Source organism: Nuphar pumila, chromosome 9 (assembly GCF_984573655.1).
Source record: "Nuphar pumila chromosome 9, dmNupPumi1.hap1.1, whole genome shotgun sequence".
In the NCBI taxonomy this organism is placed as follows: domain Eukaryota; kingdom Viridiplantae; phylum Streptophyta; class Magnoliopsida; order Nymphaeales; family Nymphaeaceae; genus Nuphar; species Nuphar pumila.
Window position 1 is genome coordinate 65,859,152 of NC_143257.1, and position 27,273 is coordinate 65,886,424.

A 27,273-nucleotide genomic window follows, 5' to 3' on the forward strand; every position below is an offset into this window, starting at 1 on the left:
CATTTTCATGTGTTTATTTAAATTTTTTTATATCATGCAAAACCCAAATAATTTTAATTTTTTCATGTCATCTTTTTAGGCAAATAGAAAAGTTATCATTAGGGAGGCACAAAGACCAATTTGATCCCATTAGTTTGAAATTTTTTGATGTATTCGATGCATGGGTTTAAGAAGAAACAAACATTTCGAATAAAGAAGACATTCAGTGGATAAACGTGGAAGGAGCTCAGGACATAAATGATGAAAAGACCACGTATATTGGAGATGATGTGAATGTTGAAGGAGGAGAAGAAGAAGAAGATTATGATGATGATGATTGATGGTATATTTTTAAAGGACTTTGTTATTGTTTTATACAATATTATAAGTATTGTACCATATCGTACGATACAGTACGATACATATTGTTACTTTTGGGTTTTGCGATACGATATATACTCGTATCGCGATACGAGTATAGATCATATCTGTATCGGGTGTATTGTACGCTATACCCTTGTATCATGCCGTATCGTACGATACACCTTCAACACACTTTAAAAAGGTCGAAAGTTATTTTTTTCTTTTTTCATTTTGGGTTTTAAATACCTTTTGAGGGCCGACTTCTCCATTTGTTTAGAGGTCATTAGAAGTGCATTTCCACCGTTTTTCACCCAAAGAAGTGAGTTAAGGTAAAAAAAAATGCATTTCCACCATTTTTCCACTCAAGAAAATGAGTTAAGGTAAAAACTCTTTGTTATGAGCAAAATTACAAAGCTACTCTCCAAAATTTTTTTGCCTCGGGGGCACTGCCCCATTACAACCCCCGCCAACTTATCGCAAAGTTGGATCCGCAAAAATTAAAGATTTATATCAAGGTAGAAATCCGACTTCACACGCCTCCAACAAAGATGACATAAGATGATCCAGCATAGCAATGGGGCACTCAAGTAATAAGTGAAAATCGATTGAAAATAGAGTGTAACTATTGCCATAATATTTTTGTTTATGTAATATGAAAGTATGAGTCTTGTGGCATGTTCTTAATTGCAAGATATTTAATATTTTGCATTGTTCTTGTGAGATATGCATGCAATATTATATATGATTCAATATTAGTTGATGTTTGATGATGTCTTATGTGGCTCATAGAGACATAAATGCTTCATATGTGATTTTAGGGTTGTATTTTGAGCAATTCATCACTGTTTCATGTGATATGAGTTTTTTAGAATTTTTGCTATTTTTTTTCTGATTTTCTTGATTTTTTTTTTGGTTTTTTATTTTTTTTTATTAAAAATTTATGATATGATACAGTGTTACTTTCGGCTCGACCGATATGGGTAACGATATAATACTTACATCCTTGGTTTCATGTGTTATTTTTAGAAACTTGGTTATGAAGTCTTATGCAACTCATAGATATATAAATGGTTCATATGTGATTTTATGGTTGTAGTTTGTGCAATTCATCATTGTTTTATGTGTTATGATTTTTTTAGATTTTTTACAAAATTTTTCTGATTTTTCATGATTTTTTAGAATTTTTGAAATTTTTTTATTAAAAATTTACGATTTCTTACGATACGATACAATACGTATCTTATTTAGGACCTGACCAATATGGGTAACAATACGATGCCTAAAACCTTGGTCTTTATCTTATACACCCATCTACAACCTACAAGTTTCTTTCCTTAAGGTAGGTATTGAATCTTCTAAGTTTTTGCCTTTTATGAAGCTTCTAACTCTACTCTCGTGGCTTCTACCCACACTGGATGATCTTTGGCTTGCATATAAGTTGTGAGTTCTAAATGTGATTGAATAAGAGCAAAGCATGCCTTGTGATTAGGTGAGGACTCAAAAAGTTTTTTGGTGGCTTGGATACTCTAGATGATTGTCTAGTAGGTTTGTTACCTATAGTATCTTTGCTTAAATATTTTTTCATCCTTACGTCTAGAATATTGTAAGTCTTGTCACTACTAGGTTGGACCTCATTGTGTAGATCATCAACCTCATCACTGGAATGCTTAACATTATCAACATCATCATCATCAACATCATCATCATTATCATGCATCTCACAATCACATTTATCAATATATCATTTTTTGAAAGAAAATCAATCAAGAAAGAATATTTAGTAACTTCCTTAGGCTTATCCAAAATAAAGAAATTCTCATTTTCAAGAAAAGATACATTTTGGGAAATATATAGTTTGTCTTCTTGAGGATCAAAACATTTATATCAATTTTGGTTATCACCATATCCCCAAAAAACACGTATAGAGTTTGCCACCTTTTTTGGATAAAACAAAACACTTCATCCAAAGGTTCTAAGTCTTGAGTAATCGGGTGTCATTTTGAAAAGTTTTTCAACAGGGGTGACATTTTGTAAAGGGGATGAATGCATGTAGTTTATCAAATATACGATTGTTAATGCGGCTTCCGCCTAAAAACTTTTGGGAACATCACTCGAAATCAATAGGGTCATAGTGGTTTCTATGATATGTCTATGTTTTCTTTCCACTAGGCCATTTTGTTGAGGGGTGTGAAGACACGATTTTTAATGAGAATTTTCATGCAAATTGAGGTATCCTTTGAATTCATTTGATAAAAGTTCTTTACCTAAATTGGTAAAAAAAATAAATATTGCTATCAAACCTATTTTTGGCCATTTTATGAAAATGTTAAAAATTCATAAAGACTTTGGATTTATGCTTAAGTAAATCCAAGTATATCTAGAAAAATCATCAACAAATATAACATAGTAATGCATATCCTCCATTTGTTATGATCGATGTGAGACCCTAAACATATGATTGAACCAATTCAAAGAGTCTAGTAGAAACAAAAGTTCTTTCATTAAGGGGTACAATTTTCATTTACAATCACTACAATCAAAGTTTTCAATGTTGCAATTTTTTTTCAACATGAAAAAATAAGATAATTTTAAAATACTAGGATGTCCTAATCTTTTGTGCTATAAATTTACATCCATTTTTTTAACATTACACTAAAAAGTATCCTTAGAAATTTTCAAAAAATTCATGTAGTATAAGTTTCCTTCCCTAAGGCCATCTCCAATCAGCTTCCTTGACTGACGATCCTGCACCCAACAACCATTTAATGAGAAGAAAATATTACAACCATAGTTAAAAATTTGAGAAATGGATAAAAGATTTAAATTCAATTTTGGAATATATCTAACTTTAGGAATAATTTTTTTTTTGAATTTTCAAAGTTTTTCTCAAAAATGACCTATGCCTTTAATTTCAAGAAAGGTACCATCAACGGTAAAAAGCTTAGACACATTTGAGTTTTATTCACATTCAGATAATATGTCACAATTTGAGGTCATATGAAAAGATGTATCAGAATCTAAGAACCAAGGAGACATACCAGGATCCAAGAAAGAAGAAATTACAGCTCTGGTTTACGATGACACTCCTTTGAGAAGAGGTTGGAGAGCTTCCATTAGTTGCGATGAAAACAAATTTCCCATGAAAGTTTTTCCATTGCTTTCCACGTTTTTGGCTTCTTGAGGTGTCCCAACAAATGCTACATTCTTATCTTCCTTTCTCTTCAACTTAGAACACAAGGGTTTAACGTGTCCTGGTTTATTACAATGGTGACAAATTATTTTTCTTCTATTCCCATAATTACCTTTTTGTCTTGTGAAGTAGGGTGGTTTATATGTACGTATGTTGATTCCCGGCCTAAATACGACCAAAACTTACTCCTCTTCACTCTTAGCTCGTTGCCTCTTAAGTTTATTTTCTTCCATACTTAGTTCTTCAATAGTTTCAACAATGAAGGGTATCTTTCCCGTATGAAGGAGGGCCGATTTAGTTGCTTTAAATTGGGGTCTCAACTTGTTGACAAATTAGTAGAAGTGCTTGACCTATATTTGTTTTCGGCGAAGCTCTATATCCAAAGGGCAATGCCACTTTGGTTCCAAAATGGCAAACTTATCCCACAACTCGATTATAGCATTGTAGTATCTCTAATGCTCATTTCTCTTTGTTTCATGGTTCTTGTTTTATATTATAAATTGCACGTATGTGCAATATCTTTAAGGGAATACATGTGCTTGAGGTAATTTCAAGCGTCATGTGCATTCTCAAACTTAGCCAAACTAGAGCATTTTTTATTGTCAACGCTATTAATAAGCTGTGACATTATTTTTGAATGCTCGATCCTCCATTCTTTCCACTTTCTCTCATACTCGACTATTGCCTTGGTTTTCTCTTCTCTTAAAAGCTCAACACTCTTCCCATTTCCATTTTGGTAAGAATAAGCTTTGGCTCTACATCGATACCATCTACCAAGCCCCATAGGCGTTTTCTCCATATGTGGTGCTTCATGATTGACCACCACATTAAATAGTTTGTGTCATTAAGCTTGATGGGTACATTAGTGATGATATTTTTATTATCCATAATGGAGATTAGACGATAGAATATATATATATATATATATATATATATATATATATATATATATATATATATATATATATATATATATATATGAGAGAGAGAGAGAGAGAGACTCTTGAGTCACAAACACTTGGAGCACACAAACCACAACCTCTTCACTTGAGCCACTTAAGATCTTCAATTTCAAGGATCAAGAATTGATGGCTCTGAAACCATGTAATGAATAAAACACCCACAAGTGTAAATCCACTAGCACCAATAGCACGAGCGTAACATGCACAATCAATCACCAAATTAGCCACCAAAGATCACGAGCACAAGGGCCACTAAGGGCATAATAGAAACACTCCAAAGAGAGCACTCAATATAAAAAAAATATTATTTGGTTAATGGCTGAACAATGCACAAATAATGCATAATGTTACAAGGGGGAAAGAACTAGAGTTTCCAGTTGAAGAATCGGGAGCAGAAAGTGAGGCACTTCTAAAATTTTAAGAAGTGGTAAGCGCAAAACGACTTAAAAGGTAACCAGAATTCGTCTTGGAAATGAGAAGAGAAGCGAACCGAAAGTGACCTAGGAATCGAACCGGAAGCAAATCAGGATTCGAAGGGGAAACGAAGATGGAACGATGTAGGATTCGAGTGGGAAGCGAATATAAATTGAAAGGGAAGTGAAAATGTAATTATATTTTTTCTAATTTACTAAAATATAATATTTATATTATCATTGACAAAATAAAATATGAGTTAATAACATTAAAGCTGATCTATTAATCTCAAAACTGAATTATATATGCAAGTGAAACCATTTAACAATTTCATCCTGTTGCAAGCATTTAATAAATAATACATCAAGAAAAAATCATAATTCATATTCATATTGCAACCATTTAACAAATGCATCTTATTGCAATCATTTAATAAATAATTCATCAAGAAAAAATCATAATTCATATTCCTGTTGCAACCATTGAACAAATGCATCATGTTGCAATCATTTAATAAATAATACATCAAGATGACATTGTTCCTTTTCATAAGAAACTAATAGCATAAATGAACAAATATCGTATTTTTTTCTGTCAAAAAGAGAACACAATAATGATTATATGACAGTTCAAAATACAAGCAAATAACTATATAAGTTAAATATTTGTTTTTTAACTATAAATGCACAATGATATTTAACAATTCTTTTTGAAAAAATGATTTAATTTTCAAGCATAAATGTATTATGCAAATTGAAAGAAATGAGTAGCCACTGAAGAATACATGGAGACAACCACATAATTGAGAGAGAGAGAGAGTAGGGTTTGGCAATCGAAAACCCCAAACCTTATTCATTTTCGTTTTTCTTATTTCACGAGATTTTAAAATGACTATTTTACCCTTAAAAAAACAAAGTTTCATTTATTTTTAGGTAATTTTTTTTGCTAAAGGCTAAAACTGTCCAAGCCTCCTTCCCAGTAATGGGAAACATGCTTCCCATTTAAAAGGGTTGCTTCCCTGCGCGTTTCGGAAGCACCAGGTTTTGCACTTCCGAAATGCATTTCGGGGAAGCACGCTTCCCTCGCTTCCCTGAGTCATATAGCATTTTCGGTAACCCTGAGAAGAACCCCTATATATATATACAAAAGATAGAGGCCATATAACCGTTAGACTAGTCGACACAATGTTGGTTACACACAAAAAAAAAGAATAAAAAATAAAGAATACAAAAAATAAATATATATACATACATGAGTATGTACACACACACACACACACACACACACACACACACACACACATATATATATATATATATATATATATATACAACTTAACACTTTTTTTCATTTTTTTTGAGATAATTGACATTGCCTGGAAGATCTACTAAATCTATAGTTTTCATTGAATGAAACTCAAGTATGAAAAGGTCCTTGTTTTATCTTTCCCAAAGGAAGACTTCATGGTTGGTGGCAACACTGTTCAAAATGGTGGGCACATGTGTAATATAATCAATCACCACCTAGCAGTCAAATGAACTCAGTTTCCAAGAAGAGAAACAACTATTCTATAATTTTCAACATGTGAAGTCTTAAGAATTTAATGGTCCTTGTTTTGTCTTCCCCAAACTAAGGTTGCATGGTAGCTTGGAGCATTGCTCGAAAATGTTGCACACATGCGCTTGGTTAATTTAAACAATCACCACCTAGCAACCACAGGAACTCAATTTTCAAGAAGGGAAACAAAGATGTCTATGTACAGAATGAACACTATAGTTATTCCTTTTCTTCCTGTGTAACTAGTACTTTTCTGGTCTGCTTCCTGAAAATGGTATTTTGGTTTTCTTTGGATATATTTCAATGCTGTTGCATTCATGTTTTTCCTTGCTCTTGTTTCATGCAAAGCCACAAACTAAAATACAATGTTTAACTGGTAAATGCCCTTGTCCTGGAATCTCATGCGATCTGATAATCGGGTTTTTCTTAAAGTTTTAAATCTCATTCAATATTATATCTGCTATCTTTCAATTTTGCCAACCTGGGTCAACAGTCTCTCATAAGTTCAGAACCATTTCTCTCAACTTGTTAAATGATATATTTTCTATTTTGATAGGTTGATTTCATGTTTAATTCATCAAAACAAGTATTTTCTCTTCGAAAGCTCTTGACATCATACTCAACAATCTACAATCGTCAGACTATCTTTGCAAGTGCATCTATTCCCCAACATAATCATTTTTTGTCTGAATGTATTCAGCAAAAGTGGACCAAGGTTTGTTAAGAAATTTTATTGCTTCTCATCTCAATGCTAACTGTTTATCTAAGAATCTTTATATTGATATCCGAGTATTTTTTGGTTGTGGCAGTGTGATGTGGTCCACGTGCATGTGCATCCTGTTGAGCCCATGCCTTTACGTATCTGTCATAGATTTGTGGTGAGCAAAAATTAGAAAACACAAGCTGCGAAATTTTCCCATCTTAAATGGTTCCTTTTGATTTTCCTTCTGTAAATTTTGGTGGGTAGACATTTTTTTGAATTCTTAGGATACTTTTACAGATGATCTGCTAATACTTTGTTTTATTGTTTAGTGTTGTGGGAAGGATGCCAGGCTTCATATATTGCTACTCTTGTTAAAGGCTGACACACCCAGATCTTGCATCATCTTCGTTGCTGAGCAGGTAGATGCCTCACATTTTTTTATTGAGGCAAGTGATTTACAAGTTTATTTTGCAAACACATTTATATGTTCATGTTCCAGACTTTTTAACATTCAAGAGTTGTATGCTTGATCTTGAATTATGTGCTTACCTTTTTCTCATACCACATTGGGAGATAGCCATTGTAGTATTCATGTCATCTCCACCCTCACATACACACTTGCACTCATTCTTTTAAAGGTGTTCCTAGTGTTTCCATCAGAATGCTGGCTTGATTTTAGATTCTAACAGTGGTTGGCTTACCTCTGCTTTAGTTTTATATGATACAGAATGTAATGAAGTACGCGGAAATAGATATAAGGAATGCTAAAGCATACACCAATGTCCTATAACGGACAACCACAAGTGCAATCACAATGAACAAGTCCACAAGGGACAAATACGAAAGCCAACAAAGGGCTTACAATTAAAAAGAGAATGTTATTGAGCATAATTGCTTGGAAGAGCCTATTTTACAAAGGGGTGAACACCCCTATTTATACAACTAAGAAGGGAGGCCATTGGGGGGCTCCCACTAAGAGTCGTTGGGAGCCCCCCACTACTCTTAGTTGGGACCCCCAATGCAATCCAATAAATATAAAAGAAAAAAGGAAAAAGTACAAGAAAAATAAAAATAAAAAAGAAAAAGAAAAGGAAAAAGAGAAAGAAACTAAGAAAAATGCCCATATTGGGCAGAAATACAATAATACCCTTTATCGGTTATGACATGTTTCAACACCCTCCCTCAAGCTTTACGGGGAGATGACCGAAAGCTTGTTAAGTAGAAAGATAAAGCGAGGAGCAGCAAGAGCTTTGGTGAAGAAGTCTGTCAACTGGTACTCGGATGTAACGTATGGCAATGTAATAGTCCCTCTTAGATATTCATCACGTACATAGTGACAGTCCATCTCAATGTGTTTAGTACGCTCGTGAAAGGTGTGGTTGCTTGCGATATAAATGACGCTTTTATTGTCACAACACATCTTCGAAGGTGTAGAGATGACTATGCTCATATCGCTAAGAAGGCTGCGAAACCATACTAGCTCCATGGTTGTAGTGGCCATTGCACGATATTCAGCTTCTATTGAGGACAAAGATACTCTGTGCTGCTTCTTGCATCTCCAGGAAATCAGTCACCTAAAAACACACAGAACCCTGTAGTTGAGACTTTATTATTGGGATTTCCTCCCCAATCAACATCAGTATAAACAATTAAATTAAATGACGAAGATGAGGAAAGAAAAACTCCTTTGGTTATAGTGTTTTTAATGTATCTGATGATTCTTAAGACTGCACTCATGTGTACCGATGTAGGTGCATATTGAAACTGACTGAATGAACTGCATAAGCAATGTCTGGCCGAGTGATGGATAAGTATGTCAGAGACTCAACAAGTTGACGATAGGGAGTAGGATCTTTAAGAAGAGTTTCATCTTCCAATCTTAATTTGGCATTGATAACTTCAGGGGTTTCTGTCTTCTTGTCGTCGGAAATGCCGGACTTTGAACAAATGTCAGCTGCAAGTTTCATTTGAGAAAGAATGTACCCTCTGGGGGAGTAAGCCACTTCAATACCTAAAAAATATCTTAAGAATCCAAGATCAGATATGTCAAAATTTTCTTTTAAAACTTTCTTGATATCATTAATTCCCTGCTTATCACTTCGAGTGATAATCATTGAAAAGAAGTCATCACGGTGTAAATGTCTGACCCGATCCATTTATATATTGGATCGGGTCCAGACCCAATTAGTGTATATGTATATTAACATGTTCAAAGGGGTATTTTCGTACCCTAGTTTTTATTTTCTTAATACATTAAATAGATCGATAGGGTCAGCCGATGATCGACTGAACCCCTTTCTCTAAAACCTCTCTCTTCTCTCTCTCTCTCTCCCTCTCTCTCCTCTCTCTCTTTCTCTGTGACAGGCAAGGTGAGATCGAAGGCTCCTCGAAGGCTCTTTTCTTTCATGGTATCAGAGCGGCGTGACGACTGTGCCTGAAGAACTGTTTCCGTTTCTCGGTGGCTCGATCTCATGGTAAAAGACAAAAGCTTTTTTCAAGGTGAGTTCGTGATATCGACCCTCTTCATGGTGAGTTCGTGATATCGACCCTCTTCACGGTGAGTTCGTGATTTTAAATTGATCCTCTCTGGAAATATTCACGGTGAGTTCGTGATTCTGAAATATACATCTCCGAGTTCGTGATTCTGAAACTGCTGTTTCGTGGGTTCTGGAAATCGACCCTTTTTGGAAGTACTCACGCCGAGTTCGTGATTCTGAAAAAGGATATTTCTGAGTTCGTGATTCTGAAATTGCTGTTTCGTGACTTCTGGAAGTATTTCTGCTGTGTGAAAATTTTTGTTTTCTCTGAGTTCGTGATTCTGAAATATATGTCTCTGAGTTCGTGATTCTGAAAAGTTTGTGGCTTCTGGGAATCGACCTTTTCTGGAAGTATTCACGCCGAGTGCCCTGTCAACCGAGATCTCGGCTGTGGTTATTATAAAAAAAAAAAAAACTGCTCGTGATTCTGAAACTGGTGTTTTCGTGGGTTTTGGAACTGCTGTATCTCCCATTTCTGCTGATCTATACCTAAGTGTCAGACCAAGTTTTCCATGGATTCCTCTTATGGACAGTCATGCCTGTCCTCAAGCTTTCTCGGTCAGCTAGTCTCTGAAAAATTGAATAACTCCAATTTCTTAACCTGGAAAAGACAGATCATTCCATTTATAAAGAGTCAGGACCTCTCTGGTCATCTGGATGGATCTGTTCCACCGCCTCCGGAATTCCTCTCACAGGAAAAGGCGGACGATAAAGGAGAACAATCTGTTGTTCTTCTTAAGAACCCATCATATGTTACTTGGATGAAGAGGGATCAATCGTTAGTGGCCTACATCACTTCAACTCTCTCACAGGAAGTCCTCATTGCTCTTCCTGATGATTGTTCGGCCAATGAACTGTGGGATGAGTTAGTTCGGACGTATTCACAAATTTCTGAGGCAAGAATTATGTATCTTAAGCGAGAGTTCCAAATGCTGAAGAAAGATTCCATGTCTGTTATGGAATACTTAAACAAAATGAAAGGCATCACGGACCAGCTGGCTGTTGTTGGGTGTCTTGTCAGTGAAAAGGATAAAGTACAACAAACCTTGAGTGGATTGGGGTCACACTATCATGTTATGACGACTACCTTATTATGTTTACCAGAACTTCCAAAGTTTGAAGATCTTCGTGCGAAATTATTGCAATATGAGATGACTCTGAAAGGATCTTCTGAAGATTCTCATGGGAATTCAGGAACACAAGATGTGCTGGCCATGGGAATGAATTATGGCCGAGGAAGAGGAAGTTCTTTTCGAGGAAAAGGAGGCCAAGGGAGAAACACCTATGGAGGTCGTGGCATACTTCCGACACCCAATATACAAGGACAAAGACCCATTCCCACTTGTTTTCTATGCAACAAGAAAGGACACATTAAAGCAAATTGTTGGTTTAATCCTCAAAACAAAGGGAAAACTCCACAAGCAGAGTCTAGGAAGGATGGCGAAGTAAAGGAGTTGCTGCTGGCAGCCTTGGCAGGATTGAATATGAAGCAAAATGATAAAGGAATTTGGTATGTCGACTCTGGAGCAGCTACTTATGTCACAGGTGATGCAGGTAAACTCTTGACTCTTACACCTTATGTTGGTAAGAATAACATAGTCACAGGAGATGGATCTCATCACTCAATCTCACATACTGGAAATGCCATTATACCAATGTCAAAGTCGTCTCTTAAACTTCCAAGTGTCATCCATGCACCTAATATTCAAAAGAACATTGTTTCTGTCTCAAAACTTGTTGATGATGCCAATGCTTCAGTTGAATTTACTCCCTCTTCTGTTTATGTCAAGGATCTTTGCACGAGGAAGACATTTGCTGAAGGAAAACGATGGGGCAACATGTATATCTTTCAAGAAGATCCTTCCTCCATTCATTCCGACTATTCATCCTTGAAGCCTCACCAACGTGAATTTTTTTATTCTGATTTCATATTTAATATTTCTGAATGTAATAAGCCAAGACTTTGGCATAGTCGTCTTGGCCATTGTGGTCGTCATTTTATTGAAAAACTTGTCTTGAATAATTTTATTCCTAAGTTCAGTCTCAGTTCAGAGGTCGTTGACACAAAGTGTTCTAGTTGTCTTTTATGTAAGAGTCATGTCTTACCATTTGCTTCCATCAATAAAAGAGCTTCAAGGCCATTTGAGGTCATTTGTTCAGATGTCTGGGGTTCTGCCCCAGTTACTTCCCTTTCTGGCAGTAAATACTATCTTATTTTCATTGATAGTTACTCACGTTATACTTGGATATTTTTTATGAAGCACAAATTAGAAGTTTTTGGATTGTTCCAAAGATTTCATTCTTTTGTTCAAAATCATTTCTCTACCAACATTCTCAATTTCCAGTGTGATGGAGGAGGTGAATTCTCCTCGAATGACTTTGTTGGTTTCCTTCAACATAATGGGATAAAGAGAAGAGTGTCTTGCCCGCATACACCTCAAAAAAATGGGATTGCTGAGAGGAAGCATCGACATATTATAGAGACTGCAATGAGCATGATGCACGGGAGCAATCTTCCTGTATCATTATGGACTGAGGCCTTTCACTCCACAGTCCATGTGATAAATCGATTGCCCATGAGTATCTTAGAAAATAAGTCACCATATTTCTCTCTTTTTGGCATACAACCTGATTACCATGCATTACGTGTGTTTGGGTCTGTTTGCTATGTTCACATTGACAGCTCACTCAGACACAAGTTCCAAGATAAAGCCTTAAAATGCAGGTTTATAGGATATGCAGAAGACTACAAAGGGTACAGGTGCTATGATCCTCTGAGTAGGCGTGTCAAGGTATCAAGGAATGTAATTTTCGATGAGATGAACTTTGATGCTCAGGATGCTAATTCAACCCTTCATACTGATAACTCAAGCCCCAACATTGAGATATACTACCCATGGTTAAGCTCAGAACTCTTTTCAAATGGTAAAGTAGACTGTCCAGAAAATTGCAGTCAGAAGGAAACCCATGAGGAATCAGCAAATGGAACTCAAACGGAAGAAACTGTTCCACATGTCTTGGAACCAACAAGGTATAAAGGTATTGTGTACACCCGGCGAGAGAAAGAGCCCTCATTCTGTTAAAATATGATGTATATTTATATATATATCTATATATATCGATTACGACACATATACATATATATGATATATATATATATGTCTACGTGTCTATCTATATATATAAATATATATATATATATATATATATATATATATATATATATATATATATATATATATATATATATATATATATATATATATATTGTAAAACCCCACAGGGGTATTTCTGTCATTTCACCTGTACACGCATATCCTTGATATGCTTTTTCCTTTCTTTCTTTTTCCTTTTTTCTTTTTCCTTTTTGTATTTTTTACTTTTTCCTTTTTTACATTAGAGAGGGGTCCACATAGAGTCGTTGGACCCCTCCAACGGTCATAAATATGACCGTTGGAGGGGCTCCAACGACTCTATGGGAGCCCCTCCTTGGGTCCCTTGCTGTGTATAAATAAGGGGCTCAGCCCCATGTATTCCTTAAGCTTCTTTTGAAGCATTCTATGAAGTGAGATATATTTTTTTATCTTCTTTTTGTGCTTGACCACTTTTGTGGTTTATTTTGCCCTTTAGTGGCATCTTGTGTATGTGCGTGCTTCCGTGCTTTCACTTGGAGACGTTGCTCTTTTCATTTGGCACTTCATTACATGGTATCAGAGCATTGGCTAAGAAGGCTTCATTGGATCCTCCATTGACAAGTAATACCTCTCCTCTCTCTTGTCTTATAAATTTTTCTTCTAATGGCCAACAAAGATGCAAAAATCGATCTCTCATTCAAATTGGATGGGACCAATTATCGTATGTGGGCGGCCGCTATGGAGAATAATCTCAAAGGTAAAAGGCTTTGGGGTTATGTATGTGGAACCATTCCGGAACCACAACTTAAGTTAACTAAATTTGAAGGAGGTGAAGAAAAGGCCTTAATTGAAGAAGAAAAAGAAAAGGCTATTCTTGATTACTCTTCTAAAATGGAAGATTGGGAAAGTGAACATGCTAAAATCTTAGCGTGGTTCATGAATAACGTCGAATTGAAGATTTGTGCAAATCTTGCTAAATTCAAGAAGGCTAATGAAGCATGGTTTTTCATGAAAGGTATGTACACTCAAAGAGACCTTGCTAGGCATTTTTTTCTTCAAGAAAAGGTAAGAGCTACCAAGCAAGGTGATATGAGCATTAGAGACTACTATAGTGCTCTATCCTCTTTATGGGATGAACTTGTCCTTCTCGAACCTCAATGGGAAGGAAGTGCTATTGCTATGAGACAAGAGCAAATGGAAAAAGAGAGGTTCTTTCAATTTATTCATGGGCTTCGTCCCGAATTTGAACAACTTAGAGGATCTCTACTTCATAGAGCCTCTACTCCTCTAAGTGATATTTTGGCCGATTTATGTCAAGAAGAAACCCGTTTGGCCTTAAAAAGGGATGTTGATGAAGTACATGCCGTGTCTAGACCCGGCAACAATGTAAGATCATATAAACCACCACATTTTTGGAAGAACAATGGTGGAGGAAGGAAAATCATTTGTCATAATTGTAATGAACCGGGCCACATTCGTCCCGATTGCCCTAAATTCAAGAAGAAGGTAGCTTCTGTGGGAGAAACTCCTTCAAACATCAATGAAGATTCAAAGAAGGATGGTGACATAAAGGATTCCATCGCTCATCTAACCGAAACTCTCCAACAATTTATGAAGATGAACGCCTCTACATCATCATCCTCACCTTCCACTTCCGGTGCCGCCATCTCTTCATTCCCAGGTATGTCTTCTTGGATTCTTGATTCGGGTGCCTCTTTCCATATGACTCCAAATGCATCACTTTTGTCAAAACCAAGTCTCAATAAGTTTAAATCATATGTATCCACCGCCGATGGAACTTCTTTAAATGTTGAGGGTATTGGAAACCTTGAGAAAATTTATGACCAAAACAAAGAATTTTTTGTTCCCAAAATCCGAATCATCCCAAAACTTAATCTAAATCTTTTCTCCGTCTCTCAAATCACCGATTTTGAGTGTAATGTCTCTTTTTCACCAACCCATTGCTATGTGCAGGATCTCCGGTCCGGGAAGCGGATTGGGCAAGGCCATAGAAGAGGGGACCTTTACTATATGGATTTTTTGTCTTTGCCATCCAAATCATTTTGTAATCATGTTCAATCCAAAGATATTGAGACTTGGCATAAGAGACTTGGGCACCCTAGTATTTCCAAATTGTACCTTTTTCCATTTTTGGAAAAATTTTGTAATACAAATACAATTACATGCAATGATTGTATTCTTGGGAAAATTCACTCTCTTCCATATTCTCATAGCAATTTTGTGTCAAAAAGGCCTTTTGAACTTGTGCATTCTGATGTATGGGGACCGGCACCCATTATGTCCAAATGAGGCTTCTCTTATTATGTTTCTTTTATTGATGATTTTACTAGATACACATGGGTTTATATTATCAAGAATAAATCTGATGTCTTCACTAATTTTAAAGAGTTTCACGCTCTTGTTCAAAATCAATTCCAACACAATATAGCCATTTTTAGATCCGACTCAGGAGGAGAATACATGTCTAAAGACTTCCAAAATTATTTTAAAACAAATGGAATTTTGCACCAAAGATCTTGTCCTAAAACTCCGCAACAAAATGGTTTTGCGGAAAGGAAACATAGGCATTTAATTGAAACCACAAGAACTCTTCTTGTGTCTAAATGTGTTCCTAAAAACTTTTGGGCCGAAGCTCTTCTTACCGCAACATATCTTGTGAATCGTATGCCCTCTTCCTCTTTGAAAAATGTTTCGCCCTTTGAAAAATTATTTAAAATTACTCCCGATTTTAATAGATTAAGAATCTTTGGATGCAAATGTTTTGTACTTAGTTTAGGACAAGATAAGTTGTCACCTAAAGCTATTGAATGTGTATTCATTGGCTATGGTGAGAATAAAAAAGGCTATAGATGTTTTGATATTCGAAACAATAAATTATATGTGTCGAGAAATGTAAACTTTATTGAAGAACAAAATGGTTTCGATATCCACACATCTAAGGAAGACATCGATTATTCTTTTCTATTTGACTTAGCTCCTAGATTTGAGTCTCCTGAGGCTATTTCTTGTGATACTAGTTGTGATGGAATTTCACATTATAATATACAACAACATGACAATACCTCCCAAAATGAAAACCTTAATGATATAAATGTTTATACCCGACGGATAGGAAATGAACATCAACCTGCTATTGACAGATACTCTCAAGACTTCTCTTTAGAAGAATCTACTAACAACAATCTACCTAGGAGATCTTCTCGTACCAGTAGGCCACCACAAAAGTTTGTGTCCTATGAATCTTTTTCTCCAAATTATAGGGCCTGTCTTATGTTAATACATTCGTATCACGAACCTACATCTTTCAAGGAAGCTAAAGATCACCCACATTGGATTGAAGCCATGAAAATCGAATTAGAGGCTCTTAACAAGGCCCAAACCTGGAGCATTATTCCTCAACCTTTAGGGAAGAAGGCAATTGGGTGTAGATGGGTATATAAAGTCAAAACTAAAAGTGATGGGTCTCTTGAAAGATACAAAGCTCGTTTGGTAGCAAAAGGCTATGCCCAAGAATATGAGATTGATTATGAAGAAACTTTTGCTCCCGTGGCCAGAATGACTAGTGTACGAACCTTAATTGCTTTAGCATCCATCAAACAATGGCCTATATACCAACTTGATGTTAAAAATGCTTTCTTAAATGGAACTTTATGTGAAGAAGTTCTTATGGATCCTCCGCCGGGTCTTGAAATTGGGAAAGGCAATATTCTAAAATTAAACAAAGCCCTTTATGGGTTAAAACAAGCGCCAAAAGCGTGGTATGATCTCTTTAGCAAAGTAGTTCTTGATAATGGTTTTTCCTCATGTTACACTGATACTGCTTTGTTTGTTAAATCCTCTAATGAATACATAACCATTTTGTTATTATATGTTGATGATATGATTATCACAGGTAATGATAAGAAAGGTATTGATCTTATTAAAAATATTCTTAAGAAAAATTTTGATATGTCTGATCTGGGTTTTTTGAGGTATTTCTTAGGAATTGAAGTTGCATACTCACCCAAGGGGTATGTCCTATCTCAGATGAAGCTTGCCTCTGATATTATTGCTAGGTCTGGGCTAACAGATGACAAAAGGGTGGAGACTCCAGAAGTGATCAATGCCAAGATGAGAGCCAATGATGGCACTCCTTTAGCAGATCCCACGCCTTATCGTCAATTGATTGGATCATTAACATATTTATCTATTACCAGGCCTGACATTTCCCATGCAGTTCATAGTGCAAGCCAATTTCAGACTGCTCCTACCACCACTCACATGGCAGCAGTGATGAGGATTATCAGATATCTAAAAGATTCCATAACTAAGGGAGTATTCTTATCCTCTTCTTCACCTCTTACTTTACTTGCGTATACTGACTCTGATTGGGGGGGTAACCCCGATGATCGTATTTCTACCACAGGTTATTGTGTGTTTCTTGGGGAGTCACTTATCTCCTGGAGGTGTAAAAAGCAGCGTAAAGTTTCTCTCTCATCTACTGAAGCTGAATATCGTGCGATGGCCACCACCACAACTGAGATTATATGGTTAAGAAGCTTACTTAAAGATATGGGTGTCTCATTCTCAACTCCCTCAAAGCTATGCTGTGACAACAAGAGCTCCATTTATATCGCTAGCAATCACACTTTTCACGAACGAACGAAGCATATTGAGATGGACTGTCATTATGTTCGAGATGAGTTCCTACGTGGCACCATTCAACTCCCATATGTTCCTACCGAATATCAGTTGGCGGACTTCTTCACCAAAGCCTTGCCTTCGCCTCGCTTCTATTTCCTCCTTAGCAAACTCTCGGTGATTTCACCGTGTGTTTGAGGGGGGGTGTTAAAATATGATGTATATTTATATATATATATATCTATATATATCGATTACGACACATATACATATATATGATATATATATATGTCTACGTGTCTATCTATATATATAAATATATATATATATATATATATATATATATATATATATATATTGTAAAACCCCACAGGGGTATTTCTGTCATTTCACCTGTACACGCATATCCTTGATATGCTTTTTCCTTTCTTTCTTTTTCCTTTTTTCTTTTTCCTTTTTGTATTTTTTACTTTTTCCTTTTTTACATTAGAGAGGGGTCCACATAGAGTCGTTGGACCCCTCCAACGGTCATAAATATGACCGTTGGAGGGGCTCCAACGACTCTACGGGAGCCCCTCCTTGGGTCCCTTGCTGTGTATAAATAAGGGGCTCAGCCCCATGTATTCCTTAAGCTTCTTTTGAAGCATTCTATGAAGTGAGATATATTTTTTTATCTTCTTTTTGTGCTTGACCACTTTTGTGGTTTATTTTGCCCTTTAGTGGCATCTTGTGTATGTGCGTGCTTCCGTGCTTTCACTTGGAGACGTTGCTCTTTTCATTTGGCACTTCATTACACATTCGTCTCTTGTACGAGTACAGATCCATCTTCAGAGACAATGGATATCAGAAGATCCTTACGGATTCGACATCCACTTGACAGGTGGATAAGTTATAAAAAATTTTCATTGGATTTTCAGTTGTTCTTGACATCCATAAGTAAAGAGGAAGAGCCCCTCATGTTCTATCAAGCTGCAAGTTCTAGAAGATGGGTAGAAGCCATGAATGAAGAAATGGAAGCTCTACATGAATGTGGAACATGGGAGATTGTACCCAGGCCACAAAACAGAAATGTTGTTGGGTCAAAATGGGTGTACAAGATAAAGTATAAGCCAGACGGGAGCATTGAAAGATACAAGGCTAGACTTGTAGCCAAGGGATTTACACAAGAGGAAGGCCAAGACTTCGATGAAACTTTCAGTCCTGTAGTTAAAATGGGGACCATTCGCATTGTGTTGGGTCTAGCCATTAAATATGGATGGACCTTGAGCCAACTGGATGTAAAAAATGCTTTTCTGCATGGGGATTTAAAAGAAGAAGTTTACATGGAACAACCCACTGGATATGCAGAACGAGAAGCCAAAGAATACATATGCAAGTTAAAGAGAGCACTCTATGGTTTGAAACAAGCCTCTCGTTCCTGGTTCGACAGTTTTTCTCTAGAGATACAACGACATGGCTTCTCTCGGTCCCTTCTGGATCACTCATTATTTATTCACAATGAACAAGGAGTCACTACTTTACTATTAATATATGTTGATGATATCATCATCACAGGGAACTGTAAAAGTCACATTGAGAAGGTGAAGAAGTTATTAAATCAGAGATTTAAGATGAAGGATTTGGGAGAGCTGCGATATTTTCTTGGGGTAGAAGTTGATAAAAGAAATGATACACTCACCCTTACTCAGCACAAATACACGTTGGACATTCTCAGCAGAGCAGGCATGACGGATTGTAAGCCGTTGACAACTCCAAGTGTCATTCATCAGAAACTGAGTTCAAAAGAAGGGGACATATATGAAGATCCCACTAAGTATCGCAGCTTAGTTGGCATGTTGCAATATCTGACTTTTACTAGACCTGATATAGTATATTCGGTTAATCAGGTATCCCAGTTTATGCATGAACCTCATATGCCACATATGGAGGCAGTCAAACGTATACTTCGTTACCTGAAGGGCACAATTGGTGATGGGCTGGTATACAAGAAAAGGGAATTAGATCCAGGCGGGGGCCATGAGGGCCATGAGATCGTCACCTATGCTGATGCTGATTGGGCGGGTGATCCAGACGAACGACGATCAGTATCCGGTTATTGCAGCTTCATTGGGCCAAACTTGATATCCTGGAGCAGTAGAAAACAAAAGGCGGTTGCTAGATTGAGCACTGAGGCTGAATACAGATCCATGGCCACTGCCTCGGCCGAGGCTACATGGATAAGACATCTCCTGACAGAAATGGGAGAACCGATTGCTCGGTCACTGTTGTTGTGTGACAATCAAAGTGCCATCAACATGTCCTTCAATCCCATCCACCATAGTCGAGCAAAGCACATTGAAGTAGATCAACATTTTATTAGAAAAAAGGTTGAAGATAAAGAGATTGAGCCTATGTATGTGCCAACTGAAAAACAAGTTGCTAACATTCTCACTAAAGGGTTGACGAAGGACAAATTTTGGTTTCTGAAAAGCAAGTTGTACATGGTTCAGCACCATGCACAACTTGAGGGAGGCTGAAAAGAAGTCATCATGGTGTAAATGTCTGACCCGATCCATTTATATATTGGATCGGGTCCAGACCCAATTAGTGTATATGTATATTAACATGTTCAAAGGGGTATTTTCGTACCCTAGTTTTTATTTTCTTAATACATTAAATAGATCGATAGGGTCAGCCGATGATCGACTGAACCCCTTTCTCTAAAACCTCTCTCTTCTCTCTCTCTCTCTCCTCTCTCTCTTTCTCTGTGACAGGCAAGGTGAGATCGAAGGCTCTCTCTCTTCTCTCTCTCTCTCCTCTCTCTCTTTCTCTGTGACAGGCAAGGTGAGATCGAAGGCTCCTCAAAGGCTCTTTTCTTTCAATCATATCATCTACGTAAAGCAGGAGAATAACCACCAAAGACCCTGTACTTTTCACAAAAAGAGTAGTATCAGTATAGTATGAACGAAAACCCAAATGTGTCATTACATTGCTAAATTTATCATGCCAAGCTTTTGGGGCTTGTTTTAATCCATATAAAGCTTTACTGAGTTTAAGAATTTTGTCATTGCCAATAGATACCCCTGGCGGTGGATCCATGTAAACCTTTTCATTTAGTTCACCATTTAAAAATGCATTTTTAACGTCTAATTGATAAATAGGCCATTTTCTAATAGAAGCAACAACAATAAGAGTCCTAACACTGGTCATTCTAGCAACCGGGGCGAAGGTTTTCTCATAATCAATACCGTATTCTTGAGAGTATCTTTTAGCTGCTAACCTAGCTTTGTAGCGTTCTAAGGACCAATCGTTCTTAGTTTTGACTTTATAGACCCATCTACGTCCTATACATTTCTTTTTCATAGGTAATAAAGTTATTTCCCAAGTTTTTGTTTTTTCAAGGGCACTAAGTTCTAAGTTCATAGCTTCAAACCATTGGGGAAAATTCTTAGCCTCATTATAGTGGGATGGTTTATGGAATGAGTGTAACGCAATTTGGCATGACTTATATTGTGGTGTTAATGAATCATATGAAACAAACCTGTTAGGGGGATTGGAGATACGACTGGATCTTCTAAGTGAAGTTTCTTCGATGCTAGAATTTTGGGAGTATTTTTCCAATGCATTCATGGGAACTTGTTGACCACGCCGAATATAGGTTTGAATTAGTCTACTATCAATGATATCGTTTTCATCAACATTTTCATTTTCAATATTGTTAAGAGTGTCCTCTTGGTCATTCACCGAATTTTCATTAGGAATCACTTCTTCTTGAGAAAAAAGATCAAACAAGAAAGCATATTCACTTTCATCAATGTCTTAAGTTTTCTCAAAACCATTTTCATTTTTCAAAAAGGTTACATCTTTAGATACATACAATTTGTTATTTTTGGAGTCGAAGCATCTAAATCCTTTTTTATTTTCTCCATAACCTAAGAATACACATTTAATAGCTTTTGGTGATAATTTATCTCTTTTGTGTGAAAGAACAAAACATTTACAACAAAAAATTCTTAACCTATTGAAGTCGAGTATTCTTTCAAATAGTTTTTCATAGGGAGATATATTTTGCAAAGATGATGATATCATTCTATTTATCAAATAAATTGATGTTAGAGCGGCTTCGGCACAAAAACTTTTTAGAATTTCTCTTGAAATAAGAAGAGTCCTACTAGTTTCCAAAATGTGTCTATGTTTTCTTTCGGCTAAACCATTTTGTTGAGGAATTCTAGGACAAGATTTTTGATGGCAAATTCCATTGGTTTCAAGATAATTTTGAAATTCTTTTGACAAGTATTCTCCACCCGAATCGGACCTAAGGATAGAGATATTACTTTAAAATTAATTTTTGACAATCATATGAAATTTCTTAAAGAATGAGAAGACATCAGATTTTAAGTTAAGAAAATAAATCTATACATATCTAGTAAAGTCATCAATAAAAGTAACATAATATGAGTATCCTCCTTTTAATATGACCGGAAAAGGCCCCCGTACATCTGAATGAACTAATTCAAAAGGCCTCTTAAACACAAAAGTTCTATTTGGAAAAGGAGTGGATTTCATTTTTCCAAAAATACAATCCATACAAACAAAATTTTTCTCGTTACAAAATTTTTTTCTAAAGGGAAAATAATATATTTTTGAGAAACTTGGATGTCCAAGTCTCAAAATCTTTGTCTTGGACATACAACAACAACAACTACGCCTTCATCCCAAAACAATCTTTGTCTTGGACATAATTGCAAAAATAGTTGGTGGGGAGTTTCAAGTAGTTCATGTAATAGAGATCCCTTCTCCTATGACCTTGCCCAATCTGCTTCCCGGACTGGAGATCCTGCACAGAGCAACCCTTATTTGAAAATGAGATTTCACATCCATGATCTAAAATTTGAGAAATGGAGAGAAGGTTTAAATTTAGTTGTGGAACAACTCTAACATTTGGCACAAGAAATTTTTTAAAAGAGCTTAATGTTCCAACTGTAACGCCCGTGAAAAAAAAAATATCGCGTCCGACTCGTGTTAGACACGTGCCCTGCACGTGTCAGACACGTGCCCTGCACGTGTCAGACACCTGCACGTGTCAGACACGTGTCGGGGTCTGGACCGCTGTGTCGGGCCCGGATCTGGGTCCGAACCGGACCCGACCCTGGTTTCTCGAACCTTCGAGCGACTGCATCTTTAAAAAGATGCAGGCTCAGTCGGGCGAGGGGTAAAACCCCTCTCGCCACTCTCTCTCCTCTCCCGTCTCCGTTCCTCCCTGCGGCCACCGCCGTCGGCCACCACCCTTGTCTCGGCTGCTGCAGGCATCGACGGCAGCGGTCGACCATCTCCCCCTTCGATCTGACATCGGTGACTCGCTGTCGGCCATCACCTTCATCCCGATTGCGGCAGACATCGACGACGACCTTTGACAGCCGACAACCTCAACCACCGATGACCTCTAAGCTTCGGTCTCCCTTCTCTCCTCATAGCCTCACACGCTCTGAGCGAGTGTCGGTGATCGAAGTCACCGACCACCACTGTCTCCCCTCCTGCCGGCCTTCGACGTCGCCACCCTTGCCGAGGCAACTCTGCCGACAGTGGCCCTCGACCCTCGGCGACCTCCGACTGTCGGTGATCGTCACCATCTTCTCCTCTCAGCGATCGTCGCCACTCTCCTCTAGCCATCGACCTGCTGTTGCCGCTTCCGGCCTCCAGTGTGCTAACGACCTCGTTCCCCGACGACTCCTCCGTTGCGGTCTTCCGAGGTATAAACCTCTTCTCCCCTCTCCTTCTCTTCAGTGTTGGGTTGGTCGACAGGGGGGCTGAGCCCCCTGTCGTCACCTCTTGTCGGCAGGGGGTTACCCCCCTGCCTTCCTTTTGGGGTTGATCGACAGGGGGGCTGAGCCCCCTGTCGTCACTTCTTGTCGGCAGATGGTTAACCTCCCCTGCCTTCCTTTTTGGGAGTCTGTCGGCAGGGGGCTCCACCCCCTGCCTCTTTCTGTCTCGGTAGGGGGCTCTGTCCCCTTGTCCTTGTGCCTGTCGGCAGGGGGCGAGCCCCCCTGTCTTTGCTCTTGTTTTTCAGCAGGGGGCTTCGCCCCCTACCTTATGTTGTTTTCCCGGCAGGGGGCGGAGCCCCCCTACTCTCCTGTTGTTTCTCGGTAGGGGGCGAGGTCCCCTGCCTTTGTGTTGCTTCTCGGCAGGGGGCTTCTCCCCCCTGCCTTCTTTTGTTTGTCGGCAGGGGGCTAGGCCCCCCTGCCTTCAGTTGTTTCTCCTGTAGGGGGCGGAGCCCCCCTGCACCCTCTGTTGCTCCTCGGTAGGGGGTTCTGTCCCCCTGCCTCTTGCGTTTTGCCGGCAGGGGGCGAAGCCCCCCCTGCTTTCCTATTTTCGAGCAGGGGCTTGCCCCCTGCGTTTCATTGTTCTTCGGCAAGGGGCTTTGCCCCCTTGCCTTGTTCTTGTTGCCGGCAGGGGCAGAACCCCTGCCTGTTTCGTTCCCAGCAGGGGGCTGCGCCCCTATCTCGTGTTCTGACAGGGGGTGTTCCCCCCCTGCCTTGTTGCGGCAGGCGTGGCAGGGAGCCTCTGCTCCCTCCCCTGCCTTTCTTTGTGCCGGCAGACAGGGAGCTTCTGCTCCCTGTATCTGCTGCTGTTGCCAGGCAGGGCTGAGGTCCCTGCCTCTGGCACCCTTGTCTTCAGGATGCAGAGTTCTTGCATCTGCCTCCTGCAGGTAGGAGGCCTTGCTGCGTCTGTTGCTTCTCGTTTATATTACAGCATATTCTAACGATCTAAGCTCTCCAGGTTGAACGGTGGATCTAGCTCGCTCTCTGTGGCTTGAGCTCTTGTTTGCCTACGCCGTTGGCGTACGAGGACCCGCAACCTCTTAAGGTAGGGGATTCTTGCGTGAAAGGACAATGAACTGATAAATGCTAAAATAAGGAAGATAACTAAAAAATGATGATATATGTATACGTATAATATATATACGTATGTCTTTACCTTCAAGGACGCGGTTTCGCGATCCTTGTCCTCTTTACTTTCTCACACTTTCCTTTCTGTTGCCGCCGCGCTATATGTGCCTAGGCTTTTCATTCCTGTCTTTACATTTCATGTTTTTTAACTCAAGGACGCGGTTTCGCGATCATTGTCCTCTTTACTTTTTCGTATTTTACTTTCCTGCTGCCTCGCGCTTTGCGCCCTAGCATTTACTTGCTTATGTCTGCCTTGTTCTCCAGGCTGCAATCTTGGTCCTCCTTTACGTTCATGCACTTTACTTTCTTGCATTTACTTGTTGCCCCGCGCTTTATGCGCCATGGCCTTGCTTCTTGCTTTACTCTTCGTACTTTACTTTCCTATGCTGTCGTGCTTGCTCTTGCACTTACCTTTTGCATGTGTTCGTCCTTACCTTGCTGTTGCCCTTCGTGCATGTATTCTTATCTCTGTCGTATACTTTTTTTCTTGCTTACGCTTATCGTTTAATCGAGCTGCAACCCCATGCCTCGTGAGTCGTCCTTTACACTTGCGTAGTCAGTGTAGGATCTCATACCTCGTATAGAGATCTAGCGTTCTACCTTCGCGGTGTAGCTTCGCCCATCGAGTCTTGCCCCTCGATTTACCATTGTATTAGTATGTGTACGAGTTTGCCCTTTGTCAGCTTGCACTCCCTGAGTGCAGCTTCGAGTGTATAGTGTATATTGTTTCACTGGTCTTAAAGGGCACGACGCACACACTTATGCACTTCGGTTCTCCACAGATGATGGTCTTAGGTGCAAACCTATTTTCAAGGATGTATAGCTTTCTAAAGCAGAGATAGCAGCCGGATCTTCCAAATCTATGTATTTGGGAGAGGTGTGTTACAACCTTAGTTCGCCTATCTGTTACGACTCAGATAACCTTGTTTAGGGGCCTGTGCATGAGTAGGGCGGGAATCCTTTTGAGGTACTTGCACCATCACTAGATCGGCGTTACATCACTTCTGATGCGAGACCTAGTTTCTAGGCTTTCTGGTTCAACCAAGATTGTAGCGCCTTCCTTCCTTCGTGAATGTATTGTTGGATTTCTTACGAGAAATCCATGTTTCTCCTCTTGTAGTTGCACTCTTAGTCATGTACGATATGTTTGGGCTACGAAGAACAGGACGAGAGGTCTATAGTAACCTCTAAACGTGTATTGCCACATTAAGCTAAATCCTATTATGTTGTTTTTGCCTAATAGGCAGAATGCTTGCGATTGTCTAAAGGACCTGAGCACGATGAGTTGGAACTCGAATGAGTTCACTGTGGACTTCTGTAAAGTAGAAGTGTTGGGATTTCCTGCGAGAGATCCTTGCCCCTTTCATCCTAGTTGTACTTTTGAACAGGTACACTGCATACTACGATGAGTAGGATGAGAGGTCTATGTCTACCTCGAACATGCAATGACATGTGTTTGAAATCACAAGAGTGATGTTTCTACCCTCACTACGGGTTGACCCCTCTTATCATGGTTGTACTTTTGAACATGTACGTTGCGTACTGCGGTGAGTAGGATGAGAGGTGTGTGGTTGCCTCGAACGTGCAATGGCGCGTATAATTCACCTAAATAATAATGGTCATGCGCCTTCACAGGCAAGATGCTCGATTGGGTTGAAAGACCAGAGCATGTAGAATGAGACGACAGTTAAGAAAACCCTCTGTCGTGCTCATTCGAACTGGTTCATCAAGAGAGAGGATGAATGATACAAAACTCCGATGGACAGTCATTAATGGTAATCTCGGGCAAAGATCCGACTTCCCCAGTCATCGGAGGTTAGGGGAAATCCTTCAGGCCACTTCTGTAGAAGTACAGATGCGCATCCATTGGGCCTTTGTTTGCCTTTGGGGATTTACTCTCTTGGTCATTGGACGTCCTCTTAGGAGCGGACTCAGTCAGTCATTCGGGGTATAATAAAATACATAGCATAATGGACCCCCAAATTGATCTCAGCTGTTTCTACGTTTTGCCTTGTGCGTACCCACAACGGCCTGCTCATAATGAGACAAGATATAACTTATACACATGATCATGAGATATGTGTGTTGTGACGTGAATTGATTGCTTGCTTGTTAGCTCGGTAGTTTGGTGCGCTACTCATTGAGCTATGTACGCCTGTCGAGGCGTTACCCTTGTGGTTGAACTGCTTGCGCAGTTCTGCTAAGTAATCACTAGCTTCTCATACTAGTCCATTGCTTATAACACTAGCATTTTGCTAGTTACATATTGTGATATAACTACTATCGTATGATTGCTTATCATGTGTAGCTTATGAATTGCTTGTGATGCAATAGCTTGTGCCTTACAATTAATGTAGCTACTTGCCGATGGACTGATCCATCCAATGATACTTGTATACATATTACGAGCATTGTTATGAATGCTTGTCTTATGCAATTGCTTTGCTTGACTGTGGGATAGAGTTAGTTACTCTGCACCTATAACATCTGTGGGATCACTATAGTTGCTTGTTTAGCACTATGATTCTTACTGCTCTTGTATTTAGCTGTTTGCTTTACTAGAGTCTTGCTTACTCCACAATACGTTTGGTTAGATCTGATAGCCTTACTTTTTCTGCTTGATCTAGCGATTATCTTACTTATTGTAGCTTTTGTTTTTTCTTGTCTTTTGCACCCCTACTAGTCTGTTGTGAGACTGACCCATTTCATGGGCAGATGGTGAACAGGTTGAGACAGCTTGCGATGGCACGATGACGCGATGCATTCAAGGCAACGCCCTTTCTTGACGTTGCGCTCCTGGGGTCACTTTTGATAGATGTGATATAAAGTTTCTTTGCAAGCATCTCTTTTGATTAGAACTCTGGATT

General features: G+C 38.7%; 1 protein-coding gene across 3 annotated transcripts in view; it reads left to right on the forward strand.

Annotated features, from left to right (window-relative positions):
• LOC149828619 (DEAD-box ATP-dependent RNA helicase 58, chloroplastic-like) overlaps nucleotides 1-27,273 on the forward strand; it is a 46,126-nt gene that overhangs the window by 9,888 nt on the left and 8,965 nt on the right. For all 3 annotated transcript variants that reach the window (XM_090016912.1, XM_090016911.1, XM_090016913.1), the window contains 3 exons: nucleotides 7,022-7,180; nucleotides 7,275-7,343; nucleotides 7,498-7,587. In XM_090016912.1, coding sequence (XP_089873038.1) covers nucleotides 7,022-7,180; nucleotides 7,275-7,343; nucleotides 7,498-7,587 — 318 coding nt within the window. The remainder of the gene's footprint in view (nucleotides 1-7,021; nucleotides 7,181-7,274; nucleotides 7,344-7,497; nucleotides 7,588-27,273) is intronic.